The sequence below is a fragment of the Stegostoma tigrinum genome, chromosome 4 (assembly GCF_030684315.1).
Source record: "Stegostoma tigrinum isolate sSteTig4 chromosome 4, sSteTig4.hap1, whole genome shotgun sequence".
Classification (NCBI taxonomy): Eukaryota; Metazoa; Chordata; class Chondrichthyes; order Orectolobiformes; family Stegostomatidae; genus Stegostoma; species Stegostoma tigrinum.
The window spans coordinates 33,897,503-33,921,086 of NC_081357.1; the positions used below are offsets into that span (position 1 = coordinate 33,897,503).

Sequence of the window (23,584 nt, forward strand, 5' to 3'; positions counted from 1 at the left end):
TTTGCTACAACGCTCCAATAAAGTTTCATGCATGCTGAAGATACATTTTCCTCTTAGGCATGTTTATAGACTCTTGGACTCAACCTTAAAGTCAATAATTTCATTCAGTTTCATTTGTTCAATTCAAAAACTTCATTCATTGAATGAAGTTCATTTGACAACCTCTGCTCTCCATTTTGATTATAATTTTCCACCTCCACCAAAGGGGTGTATGTTTTTTTGCTCTCAGTAATGTGGACAAATGTGTTCCTGTTGGTTGAAAATGAAGACAGGAAGTCTCCGATGTAACATGGTTTGTGAAAAAAGACAAGGTGACTTGAGAGACACGTTTGTTCAGAAACACTTGCAATTGGGATCTGGAATTCATTGTAGAAGAGTGTGCTGGAGCCAGAATCATTTATGGCTTTCAAATGAGAATTGGATAATTAACTGAATGGAAAAATGTTGCAGTGTGAGGAAGTAAGACTTTTTTTTTGTATCCATATCAGCGCTCTTTGCAATGAGCTGAATGGCCTCCTTCTATGCTGTAACAGCTGCATGACTCCACATGCAACTGCCATCAAAATGGTAATACGTGAGCTACACTTCTTTTTATTTATTCACAGGATGTGGGCATTGCAGCTGTTGCTCATCCCTAATTGCTCGAGAATACCGAGAGCCGGTGAGGAGCTGCCGTTAAGCACTACAGTTTGGGGACATGGGCTGACAAGTGTCAATAAACCTATTGAGCTGTTTGGAAGAGTTCCAGGATTTTGATGCAGTGATAACAAAATCAGGGTGATACAGTCCCAAATCAGGATGCTTAGAGGCTTGGGAACTTAGTTTATGGTGTTCTAATGATTCTCTGCCCTCATTCTCCTCCAGGTTGTATCAGTGGTCACTTTTGGATAAGAAATTAACTGGGTGTGAAGTGCTTTGAGATATTTGACATCATAAAAGATGCCATGTAAATGGATAATAAAATGTGAGGCTGGATGAACACAGCAGGCCAAGCAGCATCTCAGGAGCACAAAAGCTGACATTTCGGGCCTAGACCCTTCATCAGAGACCCTTCATCTCTGATGTAGGGTCTAGGCCCGAAACGTCAGCTTTTGTGCTCCTGAGATGCTGCTTGGCCTGCTGTGTTCATCCGGCCTCACATTTTATTATCTTGGAATTCTCCAGCATCTGCAGTTCCCATTATCTCTGATGCCATGTAAATGGAGCTGCTTTCTCTTTTCCACCCAAAGCAGGAGCCTGCAAATAAGTATTTTATAGTTTTTAAGAGATAATTAAAAAAGATTGAACGGCATTTCATTAAAAATTAAAGAGCTGCTATTATTAAATAAGTACAGTAGAAAGTTCAAACCTTATAATCCTAGTACACCATTAGCACCCAGTATTCATGTTCTTGCCAATATATATAGGTCCTGGTTTTTCAAATGTGGAGGAGATGTCTTCCAATTATCAACCACAACTTCAGATAATACGTCCATAAAGATAGCATAAAATCTTTTATGCTTTTATGTAACTTGTCAACTGATGAAGGCAAGCATGCTGCATGCCTTCTTGGCCACTTATTCACCTGTGTTGCCACTTTCAGGGATCTCTAGACCTGTATGCTCCGATCTCTCTCTGTCAGTGCTCTGAAGGATTATTCTTAACTGAATTTTCGAAAATTAATACTTAATTTTTAGTTGCAATTTCTTCTTACTACAAGCTTCACTTTTCAAATGATTTTGCAAACCCTAATTCAGCTCTCTGAAACTGGATGCAGTTCATGTTGCAATATGCTGTTTATCATTGCCTTTGATTTTTTTCTATTCCACTGTTTGACTCAGACATTTTTTTAGCTTCCAAGAACCTACTTTTAATTGTTGATTTTGATCTAAATGTATCTTCTAGCATTTTTTTCAAAACAATGTATAAACACTAAATAATTAAGATTTGTGGAATGAATTAGAGTAGAATTGGAAAGAAATGAACATTGAAATTGGAGTTAGTCAGTTGAGACCTCATTAACCTGTTCTTTTTAAGGCTGTTTATTTATTTCAATAACAGATCTATTTTCATGGATCTGGACCTTAATTTGTATTGCCAATTAGTGAATTCATTGATTATTGTCATGCACTATTTAACACCTCGTATTGAGCTCTCAATTTCATGCTGGCAAAAATTATTTTTATAATGAGCAGGCAATTTAAAAGGACAGACGTCTTGCAGCGAAACACTCTCAACTCCCAATATTGATTTCAGATTCCAGTACCAGAGATGCTTCAGTACAGAAGGAGGCCATTCAGTCTGACTCCATTCAGACTCTCTGTAGAAACGTGCAGTCAATTGTATCTCCTGGCTCTATCTCTGCAAGCTTATTTCACTCAAGTGCCCATCCAATTTTCCAATGTCCCCTGCGGGCAGAGATTTCAATGTGATTTAACACTCACTGCACAAAAAATATGTTCATTTACACATTCATATGTACTTATCAAAAATGTTACATATGTGTTCTCTTAATCTTGTGCCATTAGCTAATAAAAACGGATTCTCTTTTCTGTCTTTTCTAAACCGGTCATAATCTTGCAAGAAGTTTCCGTCCAGCCCCTTGTATTTCAGAATTTGTTTGGTTAATGAAGAAAGACATTCTGTTAAGTGTTTGAGAGAATGTTATCTTATCGGAAGAGCTTTCCCTTTGAGCTGTTGTTAAATAAAGGTTCCAAATTCTTGTTTTTGTGTTTCAGGTATACAATAAGAATTTCATGGCATTTACTAAGAATAGGTAGTTTACTGCTGTATTCTGCTTGATATTCATCTTCAGTGAAAAACACATAGGCATATCTTAAAAGAAGTTTCACCACAAAATGCAGTAGGAATGAAAATAATGATTTATGAAACAAAAACAGTTAATACTGAAAATTCTCAGCTTGGCCACCAACGTTTGTGTAGAGAAAGTTTTTTGTGTGCTGAGTGAAAATGATGGCAGAGTCCAAATCTAGAATTCCCAACCTGGAATCCCACATCTGCCATTTTTGTAGCATGGTGAATGAGTGCAGTTTCTAAAATGGACATCTGGATTCCAGGGGGTAGTTACCCATAGAAATTGGCAGCTGCCTGTACTCATTAGATTTTAGTGAAGTAGGTGTTTGAAATTGGAGATTTAGACTTGGCAGGTCTGAAACTTTGGATTTGTTTGGATAGCTAGATTACTCTTTTGGATAGATAAAGTATTCCTTTGAATATGGTTCCTGTGGCATCTTTGAGAGCTGTTAGATGTGCTTGCAGCTTGTTGAAACCAGACAGTCAGGTGCATAGAATTGCAAAATCTCATTGGAGTCAATTGTTGTTTTCAACTGTTTACCTGATGGTTGTGACAACTGACATCCACCCCAAGTGAAGTGTACCAAGGTAAATAAATGCATTCTTTGTTTAACTGAAGTAATACTTTGACTTCGATGCACAATAACATAAGAAATTTGTCAAAAATCAATTTTACTTCAATGTTGGCCTTGCCAGCAATGCTCACATTCCATGAACAAATGAAATTTTTTGATCACATATAATTTTGTGTCTTACTGGCACCCAAAACTTATAAGTAGATTTGTTTTGCATAACTAAATTAGCCTAGATAGAACCCAGATAATTAAAAGAAGAATAAAACCAGTCTGTTCCTGCTGTTGTCACAAGGGAACCCTACACGTATGTGAATTCAACACCGGACTCGGACTAATCTCATTAATCATTGAGCATGCTTAGTTCTTGGAGAGTACTATGAGAATACACTTGTAACAATTGAGCGGGATTATAAGTGGGTCACAAATAAATTATGCAATATTTTGGACATGCTTGACAAAGTGGGAAACTATTTTGCAGACCAATGTCCTATACCATCAATGCTGCTGAAATTAATTTTGCATCCCTTATTAGTTCATAGAGTTCTTACTAAACTTAAAATCCAACCCAAATAGATATTGAAAACAAGACAACTACTTTGATAGAGTGGAATTTCAACAAATACTTGAAGTGCAAAGAACAATGATCAAAAGGCACACAGTATCTATTGTTAAAACTTCAGGACAGTCTTTTCTGAATTGTCACATATTGCTGAGTACCTATGAATGTGTGCTATTAAATCCAATAGTTAGCAAAACATTTTTTGCGCCCTAAGTGTAATGTATTGTTTCAGTAATTATTATGAAAGTGGCCTGAAAGTGCATTTGCACTCATGAAATGCATCACATACTCACTGCTGCTGATCAAATCTATCTTTTTTATTCCAGAGCGTAACATAATTTAAAAAAAATACGTAAATGCCGGTAAACAAATGAGAATGATGACAACATTTATCATGCCAGTCAACATTGTGCATGTTCATATTTCAGACGTAATCCTTAAAAGGTCATAAATTTTGACAAAAGTCATATGTAGAGCAGCCCTATAATTTTGCTCCTGGATCAAAAGCCCAAAGTTGGAACAACTCCTGATTCCACAAACCCAAAAATATGGCTCAGAGTTGGATTTGCATTCTGTCCTAGCAGCATTCTCAGAGCGAGAAAGGAGCTCTCTGAGTATGGAGATAGCGTATAGAAGGTCTTCCTGTGTGCCCTGATATTTTGTTGAAGTCAATTTTTAAAAAAAAGTTACATTAAAACTAGCTCTTACCCCTGAATTCTCACTACCCCATGAATCATTCATGCTGACAAGGTACCCATATCCTCCCACCCCCGCAACTATTCTTGCCCTCTGGTAACCAAGCCCCTTCCATTCATTCCTGTATTCTCAATGCTACCCTCTACTCATTCACCATAGACTGTCATATCCCATAGCTTTTTATAGTCTCTGTGCCAACTTACTACCAACTCATTCCAACCTCTACCCTCACCTATTAGCCTGACCCCATCCTTGCGACTTCACCAAGTATCCATTATGTGCAGACTTCATGGGCCATGAAGACAAAAAAACAGTCATCACTTGATCCATGCAAGTGTCATGTCTGCTGAGTGGATAATGAAATTGTTTGATTAATGACGAACAGCCTTTGATCAGTTCGCTAAGTTGAACATGTAAAGTCAGTTTGGTGACCCTTCCTCAGATCGTTGTGAGGAAGGGTTACTGGACCTGAAATGTTAACTCTGTTTTTTCCTTCACTGATGCTGCTAGACCTGCTTATCTTTTCCAGCAACTTTTGTTCCTGATTTACAGCATCCACAGTTCTTTTGGTTTTTATTAAGTGAAGTCAGTTGCTATTAATAGCTGTGCCCAGACAGTTAGGTTGAAGTATCGGCCTTGGTAGGATTAGTTCAATGAAAACAATGCTAAATTGTGACATTCTAGAATAAAATTTCATTTATTGATGCTGTAGTGTGATGGTGTTGAATCTGAACCTTGAAGTAGATATTGATTTGATTTGATATATTGTCACATGTACCCAAGCGCAGTGAGAAGCTCTGTTTATTTATGAGCAATACAGGCAGATCACTGTATTCATAGAACCTCTACAGCATGGAAACAGGCCCTTTGGCCCAACAAGTCCACACTGACTCTTGCAGCATCCCACCCGACCCATCCCTCTAGAACTCACCTAATCTACACATCCCTGAACACTATTGGCATTTTAGCATGGCCAATCCACCTAACCTACACACCTTTGGACTGTGCGAGGAAACTGGAGGAAATCCACTCAGACACTAGGTGAATGTGCCAACTCAACACAGATAGTTGCCCAAGGATGGAATTCCATGGCGCCGTGAGGCAGCAGTGCTAACCATTGAGCCACCATGCCGCAAGTAAGCAAAGACATACAGATCATAGGGTGAAAAAGAAACCTGCACAAAGGCATATAGGTTACATTGCGCAGGACATGCATTATGCAAGATCAACATCAGCAAGAGCAGCACTGCTTGAAGTTGGGGAGTCCATTCATCAGCCTAATAACGACAGGGAAGAAGTTGTTCTTGAACTTGCTAGTGTGTGTGTTCAAGCTTCTGATTCTTCTGCCTGATGGAAGAGTTTGCAGGAGAGCGTTACTGGGATAGGATATGTCTTTAATGTTGAGAACCTTTCTGTGGCAATGAACCATATAAATGATGTCTGCGGATGGAAAATTGGCTACCATGATGGCTTGGGAAGTGCACACAACTTTCTTTAGTTTCTTATGGTTCTGGGCAGAGCAGTTGTCATACCAGGCCATTATGCTTTCAGTGGTTCATCGGTAAAGGTTGGTGAGGATCCTTGTGGACATGCCAAATTTCCTGAGCCACCTGAAGAAGAAGAGATGTTTTTGTACCTTCTTGACCATCACATCTACAAACGAAGTCCAGGATAGTTTGTCAATTATTGTTACTCTGAGATACTTGATGCTCCCAACCCCCTCAAACACAGTTCCTTTGATCTAGATGAGTGTGTTCTCCTCCTCCTCCTTTCTTTCCTAAGTCAATGATCAGTTCTTTAGTTTTGCTGATATTGAGAGAGAGTTTGTTATCATTGCACCATGTCACCAAGCTCTCTCTTTCCTTTCTGTATTCTGCTTCATTGTTGTTTGATATCTGCCCTACCACGGTGGGTGATCAGCAAACTCGTAGAGGGCAGTTGTTCAGAATTTGGCAACACAGTCATGGGTGTACACTGAGTACAGTAGGGGGCTGAGAATGCATCCTTTAGGGGGTGAGGGGGCTCCAGGGTTGATTGTTACCGTGGAAGGTGTGCAGTTGTCTATCTTCACGAAGAGAAGAGTAATGTTGTTGCACTGAAGAGTAAGTATATTGAGATGAGGTTAATAAGGATTTGGAACAGCAGACCTGGGAACACAGAAGGAGCAACTTCCTCTAATGTGAATCCAAGCGTTTTGAGACTGTTGATTGGAGTTCATGGGTTTTGGTTGGTATAGGATGGAGAAGGATTTGGCTGCATGGTTTGGATTGAGGATCTTGAATGATTCCATGAGGATGATCTTGCATCGAGGAAGATAGGGAAGTCTGTGGTGTTTATGCAAGAATGGGATGAAGCAGGAAAAGGATGGAGAATCTTTTATTACATTCCTGGAGTTGCAGCTTTTCTAGATGTTTTTATAATGCTAGTTTTCCTTGTTTAAAGAAGCAACATGTGATTGCAGAGAGTTAAAGAAGAGATCATTTGTCAAGAGGCAAGTCTTTGGATCCCTCTTTTTGAATCTGCTTTGCAGCTAATCAAAAACAAGTTGGATAAATAGGTATATTTAAGCATAAGAAAAAGAACATAATACAGAAGATGAGAATACAACATCAGTTGACTAATTAGGCAGCTGCTTGATTGTTGGCTTTCGAGATGCTTTGTTTTGTAGTTTATTAAAGACAAATGTACTTTAATCTGCCATCTCTTTGACCCACTGCTTTTTGTCATTTATATAGATGATTTCAATGTGAGCATAGGAGGTCTGGTTAGTTGATTTGCAGATGACACTAAAATCGGAGGTGTCATGGAAAGCAAAGAAGGCCATCTCCGAGGACAAAAGGATCTTGATCAGCCGGGCCAATAGGCCAAACAGAGGCAGATGAACTTTAATTTAGATTAATCTAAGGTGCTGCATTTTGAAAAGGCAAATCAGGATGGGACTTGTACACTGTAAGGTCCTGGAGAGTGTTGCTGAACAAAGAGACCTTGGAGTGCAGGCTCATATTTCCTTGCAAGTGGAGTTGCAGGTAGAAAGGATAGTGAAGAAAGCATTTGGTAACCTTTCTTTATTGGTCAGTATGTTGAGTAAAGGAGTTGGGAGGTCACATTGCGACCGTACAGGAAACTGGTTAGGCTGCCCTTGGAGTATTGCATTCAGTTTTTGTCTCCCTCCAGGAAGGATGTTGTGAAACTAGAAAGGATTCAGAAAAGATTTACAAATATGTTGCCAGGTTTGGAAAGTTTGAGCTATGGGAGAGACCGGAGCCTCAGACTGAGATGTGACCTTTATAGAGGCTTATAAAATCAGGACGTGCATGGATAGGGTAAATAGGCAAGGATGGTGTGTATGTGGAATGAACTGCCAGAGGAAGCGGTGGAGGCTGGTACCATTATAACGTTTAAAAGGCAGGTAGTGGGCATATGAATAAGAAGGATTTAGAGGGATATGGGCCAAATGTTAGCAAATGGGATTAGATTTAACTAGGATATCTGGTTAGCATGGACGAGTTTGACCAAAGGGTCTGTTTCTGTGCTGTATAGCTCTCTGATCGAAGACTTATATGTGATGCTGATAGATGCCTTACTAATGTTCCATGGCGTGGACATTCAACTTTGAGCCGTCAAACAAAGGCAAGAAGCATGTTTCAGTGGTCTCTGGTAATGGCAGGCAATGTGCAAGAGGGCATTCACCATCAGCAAAAACATTAGCTTTCTGCAGTATTCATTTAGTCAGTAAAATGAATGAAAAATGTAAAACATGCTGATTCAAATGCAGCTTGTAAATAGTAAATGTGTTTCTGGCATTTTTCTTCCAAATGCATTTGTGAGATAGTTATTTAAGCATAATCTCCAAGAAACAATTTTTCTTTAATCTTTGGAATATTATCATCTGTTGAAAGTTTTTTAAAATTAATTTTGTAAACCCTAATCTTGTCGAAGAGGGACATTAATCTTCTAATGGGAATGTGCACTCAATCTCCTGCAGGATGATGTAGAGGAAACTGCACTACTCATTGCTTTAAGTGGAAACCAGCGCACTCTTCATTATGAGCCCACACAGATCCAAGTGGCATACAGTGATCATGCAGATTTATTAAACCTGTATTAGCAGATTTTCTGGCTGACTGGATACTGTTGTTATGGCAACAGATCAGTCTTCTATTTTCGCTACCCATGGTTTTCGTGTTGGAAGTTACATTTAAGACCCAGAGCGCAGTCTTTCAGTGAAATAATAAAAGTTCATCAGTTTTTTTTTGTCTTTATTTTGTGTCACTATTTGGGAGATGACCTGGTTGGCACAAGTGTTTGTGTATAAGAAAAGCTCTAGTTCAATGGAAGTTCTTTTTGATGGCACAACAAGTTGTAGCTGTGGGCAGGGATATCATGAGGAGATTCCATAATTGATCCAGTGTGTTCCTGGCAGTAAAGAAAGCTGAATTTTGAAAAAATTCTACTTCTCTCATGAGACCTAATCATTGCTGGCAGGCCTGTATTGATTGTCCATTCCCAGTTGCCCTGGAGAAGGTGGTGGACATCTGCCTTCTTGAATACTGCAATCCATGTAATTGGTTACATCTTGATTTTTGTTTTCATTTTAAATATGTAATTCAGAAAGCTATTCAGAAATTGTTCATGGTATCTAACTTCAGTTCATTTTTAAACTTTATTTATTTGATCCAGAAAGATAATGTCCTTATCTTCTATAAGTGAACAAAAAAATTGTACATTGCATCCAGCCTCCTCACCATAATATTTTCTATTTACCTGCCAGGTAGCTAGGAAGTAATACTTTGCCAATTTAAAAGTTTAGTGGCTTATTTATAATGAGGATATACACAATAATGGCTTGCTCACTTTTAGCATTGGTGTACATTATGTCATTCAAATGAAACAGTAAGTTCTTAATCGTAAGTTATGTATTACAAAGCAGTGCCACTTGGATCACTTAGCATTTCAAGAATAACAGCATAAGATTAGCGCATCTCCTCCATAAATAGTGCACAACTGTTGCATGAAATACAGACTAGTGCTAAATTATACATGGATTTTACTTGCAGTATATTTACTCATTTTAATGATAGCTGAATTCTACTGAGTAGCCCCTATGTGTGCACAATATTATTAGTATTAGTTATACTTTAATAAAAACACTAATTTTAACTTTTGACAAATGTTTTAAAATTCCACAACAGTGCATCTTTATTTTATTCATTTTTGTACTTTATGGAAACAATCGAAAATATATTACTATAAACATTGAGAAGTCGTATTACACACCATCTTAAATGCAACCGAAATGTTTGTCATAACTTCTTGAGTCGTGGACTGTGGATCATTGAATGTCTTTTTCTGTTTTTCAGATGCTTGTGACAACGCCTGAGAAGTGGGATGTTGTAACACGTAAAAGTGTTGGTGATGTTGCCCTGTCTCAGATTGTTAGGTTGTTAATTTTGGATGAGGTTCACCTATTGCATGAAGATAGAGGACCAGTTCTTGAAAGCATAGTGGCACGAACACTACGACAGGTAAATGAAGCTAGTTCTGAGAAATTGAGACTTTGATATGACTGTGCAATGCTTAACACACAGGCTGCACTAAACATTTTCTGAAAAGTGATGATGCTTAAATATTTTTGAAAATTATGAGGAAAAGGCAAAGTGTTTTTCTCTCCACATTTTTGCATGTCCTGTGCAGTTTTTTTTTCGTTTGACATTGTGTCCCTTGCATAGTTTACCTTAAAATTTGGAAGCAAATATGTGATTTGTGTAAGATGTAAAGAATATATTTCATTGAATTTGTTAAGTTAGAAATATATTGCTTTTTTCATGTTATTTAGAATTATACCTGTTGATAGTTAGTAGCTTGCAGCTAATTTAACATAGCTTATGACATCTGTTCAAGACACAAGGAAAACTGAACTTGTGCCCAAATGGTTGGGAAGTTGGTGGAGTGGCCAACTCTGAGCCTGCAGGCCAGCGGGATTCTGGCCTCATTTGAATGTAGTTGTGAACAGATTTGAAGACACAGTTGATACGGTAACGATTATAACAGTTAACGTCATGAATGTATTCAGACCAGATACAAAAGATACTACTCAGCAGATTTTAGTGAGCAGAACAAGGGAATTAGATGATAATGTTACTGGGAGAGTTATCCAGAGGTCCATATAATGTTTTGGGGACACAAGTTTATATCCGATTATAGCAGATGATGATATTTTAATTCTGTAAAATGGCAACCCTGTGACAACAGTCAGTAGTCATAAAAACTCATCTTGGTTACAAATGTCCTTTTAAGAAGGGAAATCTACCACCTTTGCCCTATCTCGTCTATGCTGTTGCTCTGGAATCATATAATGTGTTGGATTTATAACTGTCCTCTGGACAGGTAGGTCAGGTAATAAATGCTAGCTCAGCCAACAATTTCGTACATGCCTTAATAAGTAAAAGGCCAACCTGTTGTCTTGCTTCACACGTTATCTCTTGGACATCGGCACAAGAATAGGAATAGGCCATTGAGCCCATCAGCATGACTTGCCATTCATTATGATCATGACTGCTGGATGTTTCAATATCTTTTTGCCACACAATAGCCCTATAAGCCACTTGCTATTAGAACTCTATCAATCTCAAACATACTTAAAAACTGCGTTTCCACATGCTTCTGTGATATAAAATTCCAAAGGTTCGCAATCCTCTGAGTAAAAACTTCCCATCTCAGACCTAAGTGACATTCCCCTTATATTTAAATTGTGTCCCTGGGATTTCTAGACTCCATAAGTAGGAGAAATATCTTAGCTGCATCTACATTGTCTATATTTTCAAGTATGTTGAAGTTTCAATGAGATCACCTCTCATTCTTCAAAACTGTAGAAAATATAGGGTCAATTTGTGCAATATCTCTTCATAGGACAGTCCAAGATGTTGGGAACAAGTCTGGTGAAGCATTATTGTGCTCTTTCTGTAGCAATTATATATTTTGTGAAGTAAGGAGACTAAAACTGTACACTACTCTACGTGTGGTCTAACCCCCACCCAGACTTCGCAAGTCCTATACTCAAATCCTCTTGCAATAGAAGCTAACGTTCCATTATCATCATCAATAGCTTGCTGCACCTACACTTTGACTTTCAGTGACTTATCAACAAGGACACCTCAGTCCCTTTGTATGTCTACACTTTAAAACCAGTTACCATTAAGAAATGCACTGCACTTCTGTTTCTTTTACCAAATTGGATAACCTCACATTTTTTCCGCATCATATTCCATCAGTCATACTCTTGTTTATTCACTAAGCTTGCCTAAATCATCCTAAAGCTGCTTCATATTTTCTTCATAACTCATGTTTCTACTTAGTTTTGTATCATTTCCAAATTTGGAAAAATTGCATTTGGCCTCAATATTCAATTATTGTTGTATATTGCAAACAGCTGAGGGCCAAGTCTTGATCCTTGCAGAGCCCAACCAGTCACAGCCTGCCAATGGGGGAAAATGACCCATTTATTCTTAGTGTGTTTTTGGTTTGCTAGCAAATAATTAATCTATACCTGCACAATACCCCTTGTCCCTCGTGCTTTCATTTTCCTCTCCATCCTCTGCGGGAGACTATATCAAAGCCTTCTGAAAATCTGTCAATTGGCTCTCCTTTATCAAGCTTGTGAAACATGATATCCCATGCAATTTGCAAATCTATGCTGATTATGCCCAATCAGATCAATTTCAACCAGATGTATTCATCCCATTCTTTTTGATAGTTTCTTGCAATTATTCTGCTACTGATGTAACGCTAGCAGGTTTGCGGATCTTTGATGCTTAAATGGGGTTGTTAGGGGAGGGCTTGATATGGGTTCCCACCTTCCAAGGAAGAAAATAAGGTGGACAGGTGAAGGTGCCTATAGAGGAAATGCTGCATTTCAGGAAAGAGTTAACTAAAGGCATAGCTGCTCAGAGTAGAGCATTTTTAATTTAGAATGCACAGAGGTTAGAGTTAGACCAACACACACAACTCAGCAGATTTTTGTGGCTGGAGGAGTATATGCAGATAGGGACAGGCAAGGACATGGAAAATTGCAAACAATAGTAACAATTTTAAAATCCAGGAAGGTGTGAGTGATAAGGTTACAGTCTCCAATTTGAGACAGTAATTTGTTACTGCCAGTTCAACTAAGTTTAAAATCAGTAAATTTGAACTTGACTGTAAATCCTAGCAGTTTGCCGATGTCGACAACTTTGAATTAGGGAAACTGACATATGTAGAGCTGTGAAATATTTGTTTAGCAAATAAAAGTTGTCCACATTAAGAATGATATTGCTGCATTTGTTTTTAAAAGCTCTCCAAATATCTAATATTTACCGAGCCATGAAGAAATATTTGTAAAGTAACAAAATAAATTCCATACTATTAAACTCCTTCACAAGATTGCTTGTGTTGTTATTAATTTGGACATAGTGACCCAATGTCTATTGTCCTTTTTGTAGTGTCTCATGCTGTAATTATTTCCCTCAGAAGTTCAGGTCATTTACTGGACTTAAACAAATGAACTGGGGCACAGCCACATTGTACAGTTTAAAGTAAAAAGAACACCTAGAAATTCTGCTCAGCTTCTGAGGAAATTCTTTATTTCATCTGGAATAACATAGACTGAAATTAGTTAATTGATTAATTTATAATAAATTTTTATCTGTGTATCAAATTATGTTTAATTTGTGGAACTAGTGTTTTTTTGTAATTTTCTTCTGTTGGATTTTAGGACATAAATTACAATTTAAGGAAGACATCTATAAATAACTCTGAGATCATGTAAGATCTTGCTAAGAAAACATCTTACATGTCTTATTATGACTGAATTCCTGCCAATTTCATCCTATCCTTTCTGTGACCCAAATTATTTATTGGTGCATTTGAAAATATAACTTACAAAACAGAAAACAAAATAATTACTAAGCCAGCCTCCTCTCTTGCATGTTGAAGCCTGCGAACATTATTTTCTCTCCTAACCATGCCGTTTTCCTGGAGCGGTTAAAATTGAAACACCTGCAACAATTTGGAAACAGCGGGAATTTTTAAAAAATTCTAAATGAGTGAAATTTCAGGAATAAAAGCAAGTATAAATGATGGAGAACTGAAGAAAAATTAAAATGCTGGAGAAACTCACCAGCTCTGGCAGTATCTGTGGACAGAGAAACCAGCCAGCGTTTTGAGTCCAAGCTGAATCTTTGCTGACCTCAGTATTTAATATTCAGTATATTTATGGCTTTGCTGAATGTGATTTTTAGTTTATATCAAATTGTGGCTGTTTTATTTGACATCTTCAACCAGTGGGAACTGGGTACAGGTTAATCGCACCATTTGCGTAAGACCCTGATAACTACCAGAGAAAGTGACCAAACTTCTTTTAACTGCAGTGACATGGCTAAGTTTCAACTCTGATTCAGTCAAATGGAAACAGTTTGAGATGTTCTCTTTTGCTGTGATGCACATGAAATTTATCTTTCCATAGAGTCATATAGCACAAAAACTGACCCTTCGGCCCAACTTGTCCATGCCGACCAGGTCTCTGGAACTAGTCCCATTTGCCTGCATTTGGCCTGTATCCCTCTAAATCTTCCCTATCCACGTACCTGTCCAATATCTTTTAAAAGTTCAAACTGTACCTCATTTTCCACTTCATCTGGCAGCACATTCCATATTTGCACCATCCTCTGTGTGAACAGTTTGACCCTCAGGTCCCTTTATAAATCTTTCCCCTCTAATCTTAAACCTATGCCCTCTAGTTTTGAACTCCCCTACTCTACGGAAAAGACCTTGGCTAGTCCACCTCATTGTGCCCCTCATGACCTTATAAACTTCTATAAGGTCACCTCTCAGTCTCCTATGCTCAAAGGGGAAAATGTCCTGACTTATCCAGCCTCTCCAGAAAGAGCAGTTCTGCTAGAATAAGTAGTATTGGAGTATTCTAAAGATTGATAATTTTTTTCATTCAGTTGGCTGTTCAGCTATTTATTTGTATGGGGGGTTGCAACACTTGTCATTCCAGTTAAATTTAGATGGATTTTAGATTACAGTAGCAGCAACAACAACTGACATTTATAGATTGTCAAATAACCCAACTAATATTTATAAAATGCTTTCAACATTATTAATTCACCCAAGTACTCCACAGAGGTAATTATAAAACAAAGCATGACATCAAATCACACGAGGAGGTGGTAGATCAGATGACCAAAAGCTTAGCCAAAGGTCACAAAATGTGAGGCTGGATGAACACAGCAGGCCAAGCAGCATCTCAGGAGCACAAAAGCTGACGTTTCGGGCCTAGACCCTCCTTCAGAGAGCTTGCCAAAGGGACAGGTTTTTGGACTATCTTAAAAGAAGCGAGCGAGATAAAAGGATAGTTGAGGTTCAGGGTGCATATTCAAAAGCGTGAAACCAGGAAAACTGGAAGTGAACAGTGATTAAATTTAGAGACGTATTAGAATTAGAGTGGAGATATTTTGGAGGATTGTAAGGTTAATGGTGATGATAGAGATAGGGATAAGACTGTGTGGAGGGATTTGAAAACAAGGTGTGGGTGCACTGGGAGCTATTCTGAATTAGAAAGACAAAATGATTGGAAGAAGGATTTGCTGAGAGTTCAAACATAGGGCAACAGCGGTCTGAATGATATGAAGTTTAGAGGGTAGAATGAGGGTGACCAGCCAGGAGTGCTTTTTGAGGAGTAGGAAAGTAACAAAAGCATGAATATGAGCTTCAGCTGCAGATGAGCTGAAACATGTAGAAACATTGAAAAAATGTGCAGAAATAGGTCATTTGGTCCTTTGAGCCTGCCCCACCATTCACTTTACTCTGCCTTCACTTTCTCCCATACCGTAAGAATTATACCTAACTCCTCCTAGAAAACATTCAATGTTTTGGCCTAAACCGTTTTCTGTGACAGTGAATTTCACACGCTTCCCACTCTCTGGTGAAGAAATTTCTCCTCCTCTCGATCCTAAAAGGCCTGCAGCTTATCTTTAAGTTGTGACTCTCGTTTCTGGCCTCAATTTTAGGAAATATTCTTGACCTTGAGACGCCTTAGATGGGAGGCATTAATAGGATTGAATAATAGTCAAATGTTGGAAACATTGAAGCCCGTAGGGAGATTTGTAAACATGACTAAATTCAGTGATTTGCTGGAAATATTCTATATTGGATACATTACAAATTTAGAGAATGAATAATGCAAATTGGGCTTGTCCACAAATCCTGATTTTATGTTTTATCAAGTATGTTGCAAAATGAACATCTTGTTTGGTTATAAGTCACTAGGAGAGTGTAAAAGATGAAGGAGATTGTGAAAGGCCGGTCATAGAACGTAGAACATAGAAAAGTACAGCACAGTACAGGCCCTTCGGCCCATGATGTTGTGCCGTGGAATAATCCTAATCCAAAAATAAAGTAACCTAACCTACATTCCCCTCAATTCACTGCTGTCCATGTGCATGTCCAGCAGTCACCTAAATGTCACTAATGACTCTGCTTCCACGACTACCACTGGTAAACTATTCCATGCACTCTCAACTCTCTGGGTGAAGAACGTCTCTGACGTCATCCTCTGTACCTTCCTCCTAACACTTTAAGACTATGACCTCTCGTGGCTGTCAGTCTTGCCCTGGGGAAAAGTCTCTGGCTATCGACTCTCTCCATGCCTCATTACCTTGTACACCTCGATCAGGTCACACCTCTTCCTCCTTCTCTCCAGAGAGAAAAGTCTGAGCTCAGTCAACCTCTCCTCATAAGATAAGCCCTCCAGTCCAGGCAGCATCCTGGTAAACCTCCTTTGCACCCTCTCCAAAGCCTCCACATCTTTCCTCTAATAGGGCGACCAGAACTGGGCACAATATTCCAAGTGTGGTCTCACCAGGGTTTTGTAGAGCTGCAGCAAAACTTCACAGCTCTTAAACTCAATCCCCCTGTTAATGAAAGCCAAAACACCATATGCTTTCTTAACAACCTTATCCACCTGGGTGGCAACTTTGAGGGAGCTATGCACTTGAACACCAAGATCCCGCTGTTCCTCCACACTGTCGAGAATCCTGCCTTTAATCCTATATTCAGCATTTAAGTTCGACCTTCCAAAATGCATCACTTCGCATTTATCCAGGTTGGACTCCATCTGCCATTTCTCAGCCCAGCTCTGCATTCTGTCAATGTCTCGCTGAAGCCTGCAATAGCCCTCGATACTATCAACGGCACCTCTAACCTTTGTGTCAGCAGCAAACATACTAACCCACCCCTCAACCTCCTCTTCCAAGTCATTTATAAAATCTACAAAGAACAGAGGCCCAAGAACAGAGCCCTGCGGGACACCACTCAGCATTGACCTCCAGGCAGAATACTTACCATCTACAACTACTCTCTGCCTCCTGTCAGCCAACGAATTCTGAATCCAGACAGCCAAATCACCCTGTATCCCATACCTCCCTGATTTTATGACCCTGCCATGGAGAACCTTATCAAATGCCTTGCTGAAGTCCACGTACACCACATCCACTGCTTGACCCTCGTCAACCTGTCTCGTGACTTCCTCAAAGAACTCAATAAGATTTGTGAGCATGACCTGCCCCCCTCAAAGCCATGGTCAGGGTGGCAGGAGTGCAAGACAGCTTTGCAAATGATGCAGACGTCGCAAAAGAAACATTGTAAAGAAGAGCAACACAAAGTATTTTGAAATGTACAATTGTATTATTGTTAGTTATGACAGGAGGAATTCTTTGCCTTTGCTGAAGGACCTCTTAAGCTAGTGTAGAATAGCTTAACATGTCTGCTGTGGCAGGAATCTGGAAGTGGATGATTGGATTTGGAGATAACTCACAAATATTTAAGTCATAGGTATGAATATGAAGAATGAAAGCACAAAACAGTGCTACAATAGAAGTATTTCAAGGTGAATGTGTCTTTTTAGCTAAAAAGAGTGGAAGGGAAATAAAAATCATTTGAATTAACAACAAGAATGAATGCCAAAAGAAGTGCGAATACTCAAGAAAATTTGTTTTGTTTTGGGTGTAAATTATTTGTTCAGCAGTCAGTTGTGTAGTAGTTGCAGTATTTTATTTCTACATGACTTATTCAGTCTATGTACATATTTTGTTTTAAAATTTAGTGACTTGCATTTTCTGAGTTGTGGCATTGCTGAGTGCATTGTTGCTTCATGCAACGATTCTCCTAAGCTGCGCTACACTGCATTCCATCCTATCCAATTTGTCCCTGAAATGCATAGCACAGCCTTGTAAAGAGCCTCCCCACACTTCCTGAAACTCTCTTGGAGTGGAGTAAAATCTTGGGGAAGCGCAAGTCACATCCCTCTTAAAGCATTGGCTGTCCTATTCGGTATTGTAAGATGGAAAAACAGCTTCTAAAGAACATTGGGTGAATTGAGTGATTGGTGTTTCAGGTGAGTGAATGGCCATATGGATAGGAGGGGTGGTTGTGTCCTGGTGAAAAGTTGTCAGATGGTAGGCAAAGGGTGCAGTTGAGATGGGTGAGCTGAGGGTGTACTCGGGTCAGTTTGGAAAGTAATTGTGTGGCCAGGTTTGAATAGTTCAGATGTGATGAGGAAAGTTGATGGACGTGAGCCAGTTTTGGGAATGCTGAGGTGTTATAGCATGTTTTAACCTGCCCATTATTTCTGTGCAATAATCAGGGTTAAACCATGCTAAGAATTGGAGATATTTGCATGGAATTCCGAGCAGCGGCATTTGCCCATTGGAATATTAAACGTCCTGAGCAATTCATGTATCTGTCCATACATTAGGTGCCAGGACCTTGTGGAAGTCCTATCCTCAGTCATGTTCAGTCTCCAGTGTTCAAAAGGCTGAGTTCCAGTGTTTTGAATAGTTACAATAGATTGCATGGATAAATTATAATGCATCATAATTGTTTAGATTTTGATTCCCCATAAAATGACACCATAACTGATTATGAAAACATAGGAAGAATGAAGGGCTGATACTAATAGATAGTAGCTTTTGGGAAGGGGCAACCAGAAAGGTGTTTGCCTATCTGCAGGTATGGAAAATGAAGCGCTGAGAAAGGACTCAACCTAAACCAGCATAAGATAGGGGGAAGGCAAGACAACTTAGAACACTTAGAAAAGAGGAGCTTATGTGAATGCAAATGGTAAAATTAGTGAGTCTGAAGCACTGACATAAAGGAACGAAGTGGACCTTCGGGTTACTGAAAACAGTCTAAAACCAGGTGATGTTTGCATATACTTTTGTAAAACAATTTTTTGCAAGATAAAGGTAGGTAGGAAGTAGGTAACATCAATTTTTAGACAGTGACTAGTAACAAAGAGATGTAAGAAATGACTGAATATTTTTGGAAAGAGAAGAGGAGGAAAAGAAGTAATAACAATAGAACCGATTATTAAAGACTGGAATCTGTTATTCATGATGTAGTAACTACATTCTGAGAAAATCATGATTAGGCAGAATCAACGGTCCTATGAAAAAAAAACTAGACACGTTGGAATTTTTTAAAGGATGTAACAGAGTACATAAGAAGTAATAGGCGAAGTATATTTGGGTTTTTTGAGGGTTTTCAATTTGGTGCCAAGCAAGAGATTGTTGCACAGATTGTTTCACTGAAACAAAATGATTTTGAGGGGACTTCACACGGTAGATGCTAAGAAGCTAATGTTCTTGTCCTTGTTAACTTCATTAAAATAAAAATTCCCAAATCAATTAAACACTGTTGGCCTCAACAATCTGGCTTTCTTTAATTAACCTTCATTTCGCAAATGTTATCCACAATTCACCCTTCCAGAAGCTACTTCACCATTAAAGTTCAAGTAATTGGCCTGTACTGCTAGCCTTGGTTTTTGACATCCTTTTGGAAAAACAGTTTTATTTATTCTTGTCTGAGGGCATTTCTGGAAAGGCCAGCATTTGATGCCCATTCCTAATTCCTCTTCACCTGAGTGGTTTATTAGACCATTTCATAGAGTGATTCAAAGTCCACTACATTGCTGTGGATCTGAAATGATATGTCTGATGGACCAGGCAGAAATGGCAGATTTCCTTCCTTAAAGGTCATTGATAAATAAGATGGGTCTTTGTAACAATTACCATGGTCACCAGTTCTGTGACAGCTTTGCATTCCAGGTTTTGAAATTGGATTTAAATTCTACTAGTTGCAATTGTGGTATTTGAACCCATGTTACTAAAGCATTATCTGATGTTCGCAGAATGTTAACTAGTGCCTCTGGATGATGAGTCCAGTGGCATTACCACTCTCCCACTGAATTTGCAACTCTCCTATTCTCAGCCACCACATCCATGGTCTCATGAAGACTCAAAACATTATGGCCAGTACCTCTGCAATTGCCACACACACTTCCTTGAGTATTCTGTCATCAAGTCTTTGTCCCTTATCAACTTGAAGTACAGACAGCCTATCCAATACCTCTTAACAATTTAAAATCTTTCAGTTGTTTGAATTCCCTGCTTTCTCATCACGGACTGCACAACATCTTACTGTTTGGTAAAAGCTGATGCAAAACATTCTTAATACCTCAGCCTTGTCTCCTGTCTTTATTGTCTTTTTTGGTGTCAAATCAGCTTAACTCCCCTTTATATAACTCTTCAAGAGGGTGGCATCCCATTACCAATCATCCTTTATTTACAAATGCATGGCATTTGACAATAGCACTGCCTCTGAGTCAATTGTTCGGAGCTTGATACCCCTGATATTCACCCTTTTATATCAACCAGGTCTCCTTGGTTGGGTCAGATTAACAGCCCCAACCAGGAAACTCTCATTTTGAGGTCCAATTGACTGACTTCATTATAGTCACTATACAGGCCGTGGATGGGATCCAGAGAAGGTTTGGAAGAATGATTTCAGGGATGAAAGGTTTGTGATCTGAGGAGCGATTGAGGACTTGGGGTCTGTATTCGAAGGAGTTTAGAATGATGGGTGGGATCTGATTGAAATTGCTGAATACTGAGATGCCTGAATACAGTGGATGTGGAGATGGTGTTTCCACCGGTAGGAGAGACTAGCGTAAAGAGATAAAAAGATGTGGAGCTGGATGAACACAGCAGGCCAGGCAGCCTCAGAGGAGTCGAAAAGCGAACATTTTAGGTCTGGACCCTTCTTCCTAGAATTTAAGATAGGTTCTTGATTGGCAAAGAGATCAAGGGTTGTGGGAAGCTGCCGGAAAATGGGGTTTAGCAATATATCAGCCATGATTGAACAGTGGACCAGAGTGCCTGAGCTAAATGGTCCAATTATGTTCCTGTTATCTTATTGTCTTTTCATTACCAAGGCCCTGTAAAATTGCAGCAAGACATTGTTCCTTCTAGACTTAAATGTATTTTTTTATTTCCAAACTGTATTTGTGCTTTAAATAATTGCAGTTGGAGACAAGCCTGCCAGAAATTGGAAATTTTTTCATGCCCGACAGATTGTTCTTGTAATTAATAAATACTGTAATGAATCTAACGTATTTTGTTTATGAAATGAATACACACTTAATACAGATGACCAGGATTTGTTGTCTAATTTATAGAAGTGTTGATTAAACTGTGATCATTTTCTACAAGTTGAAAATAGTATTTAGCATTATTTTCCAATTTTGGAAAAATAATGTCTGGTCTGTTTTGAGTAAAAGCTTATGAGGCTTTTTATTTAAGACTAGACATTGGATTCCAAACACAGATTGCTGACATAAGAGAAAGCAACATTGGAAGAATATGCCGATTTGGAAAAGAAAAGACAAAAATATTGTTTACCTCACCTACTTTTTTACTCATGCAATCATGATTCTTCCATATAATCATAATTCAGAGACCCTTATTTCATCCAGTCTGTCCTGCCAGAAAATGTCAACATTGATATTTCGCCTTCAGTGGCTCTCGGAACAATCAGTACGTCATTGGTCATGAGTTTTGATCTCTGTAGCAGTTGTCATTTGTGGTTAAAAGTGTTCAATTATACATATTTCAACATTGACTCCTGTAATAGTAGGATCACAAAGAATGCAAGAGTGTTCAAAAACCATCACAGCTTGTTAGATTAGTGAATTTGATCATTTGCATTCAAAAGTGATCATTAGGCAATAAAAAGTGAGCCTGAGCACACCAGTAAAACTTAACATGTGTTAAGGTGGAAAAAACAAGCAACAAATCTCAGTGCCCTTTCATGTTTTTCTTCCCTCAAGAGCTTACCTCACCCATTTCATTTCACCTGACGTCACTGCTTCCTTCATATCATTTACTTCCCCATCTCCTTGTTGAATGCCTGTTTCTGCCTCTGAATGTGCTGCCCCAGCCACTGGTGTTCTCACTACCTCTGCTGTTGCTGAAATGTGGCCTGATGACCAAGCCTGGAGGGGTGGGAGGGGGAAGAAAGGAAAGCTTTGTCAGAGCAGTAGTGGGGAGGTGGTAAGACAAGAGGAACAGGTGGAGTTCATTCTTCCCCCATGAATTCCCTTCTGTCACTAGCATTCAGGACCAACCATCCGTCAAATAAGCCTGATCCCTCGAGTGGTGGGGAAGGAGTGGGGTCAAGCATGAAGGTTCTGCAGTCTTTAGGGTTGAGGGGGAGATGCTGCAATCCAGGGGTAATAGATGCAGGAAGTGGTCTGGCCAAATAAATTTGCAAAAAAACTTGAGTATAGGAATAATTAAATTTAAAAATGATTGGCATTACGAAAATTTTTTTGTTACCATTTTTGTACTATGGAGTGTTGCAAATATTTTAGTTCAGGCAATACCAAATGTATTCTTGAGTCAAGTACTTAAGCACTTGATAGAGTAAATAGTACTTAAAAAAAAAGCCATGAATGTGCCCCTGGAATGGATTTTCATTAATAGAACATGCATAATTACTAGAAGAAAAATATAAAATAGAGGTTAGAAGGCTGTAGGAGAGGGGTGGGACTCACAACGAAAGTCAGCCAATAATGGGCAGACATACAATAGATCATGAATTAATGCCTCTTTGCCTATGTTATTGGATTACCTGGATTGTGTTTGGAAAATTTACTCAAATTTGTTTAATGTACAGTTCCTCCAGACAATTACAGCCCAATATAGTAATTATAGTGATTTGTGCATAGATCCTGTGTTATGCAATCTTTACACGTCTTGGAAAATCTGATTTTCTTCAAACTCCGTCAAGTTGCAGTTAATTAATAAAAAATGTTTTTCTCCTAGGAAGCTCCTTTATTGCTTTTGATCAAAGTTGAATACACTCTGAGCACTTGTTGCTTGAACTGTGTATGATTTCATTTCATGTCAGTTGATTGCCAGTAATGTCATTTGATGTTAAATGATGACTTGAATGAATGCTTTTGAATGTAGGTGATCTGTTGCATTTTGGTAGGACAGAGCAGTTGAGGACTTTCTTAGTTAGTGGTAGGGACCTGTTGACTGTTGTTGAAGAGAGACCTGGGCTTGCACATACACGGTTCCTTGAAATTGGTGTCACAGGTACATAGGGTGGTGAAGAAGGCATTTGGCACACTTGCCTTCATTGCTCAGAGGGTTGAGTACAGGAGTTGGGATGTCATGTTGCAGTTGTAAAAACCACTGGTAAGGCCAATTCTGAGGCCAGTTCTGAGGAAGTGTCACTTGACCTGAATGTTAGCTGATTTCACCCCATAGATGCTGCCAGACCTGTTGAGCTTTTCCAGCAATTTCTATTTTTGTTACTGCTAAGGCCACGTTTGGAATACGGTGTACAGTTCTCATCCCCCTGCTACAGGAAGGATTTTATTAAACTTGAGAGGGTGAAATAAAGAATTACAAGGGTGTTACGGAGGCTAAGAGTTTGAGTTATAAGAATAGGGTGAAAAGACTGGGACATTTTCCACTGGAGTGTACGAGGCTGAGGTGTGACCTGAGAGAGATTTACAAAATAATGAGGGGCTCATTATTTTACACATCCCTAAGGTGAATGGCCAAGGTCTTTTTTC

The 23,584-nt window shown here is 38.9% G+C and overlaps 1 protein-coding gene across 1 annotated transcript in view; it reads left to right on the top strand.

Annotated features, from left to right (window-relative positions):
• Nucleotides 1–23,584, top strand: part of ascc3 (activating signal cointegrator 1 complex subunit 3) — a 507,536-nt gene that overhangs the window by 97,658 nt on the left and 386,294 nt on the right. Inside the window, exon 12 of the mRNA XM_059645261.1 lies at nucleotides 9,984–10,148. Coding sequence (XP_059501244.1) covers nucleotides 9,984–10,148 — 165 coding nt within the window. The remainder of the gene's footprint in view (nucleotides 1–9,983; nucleotides 10,149–23,584) is intronic.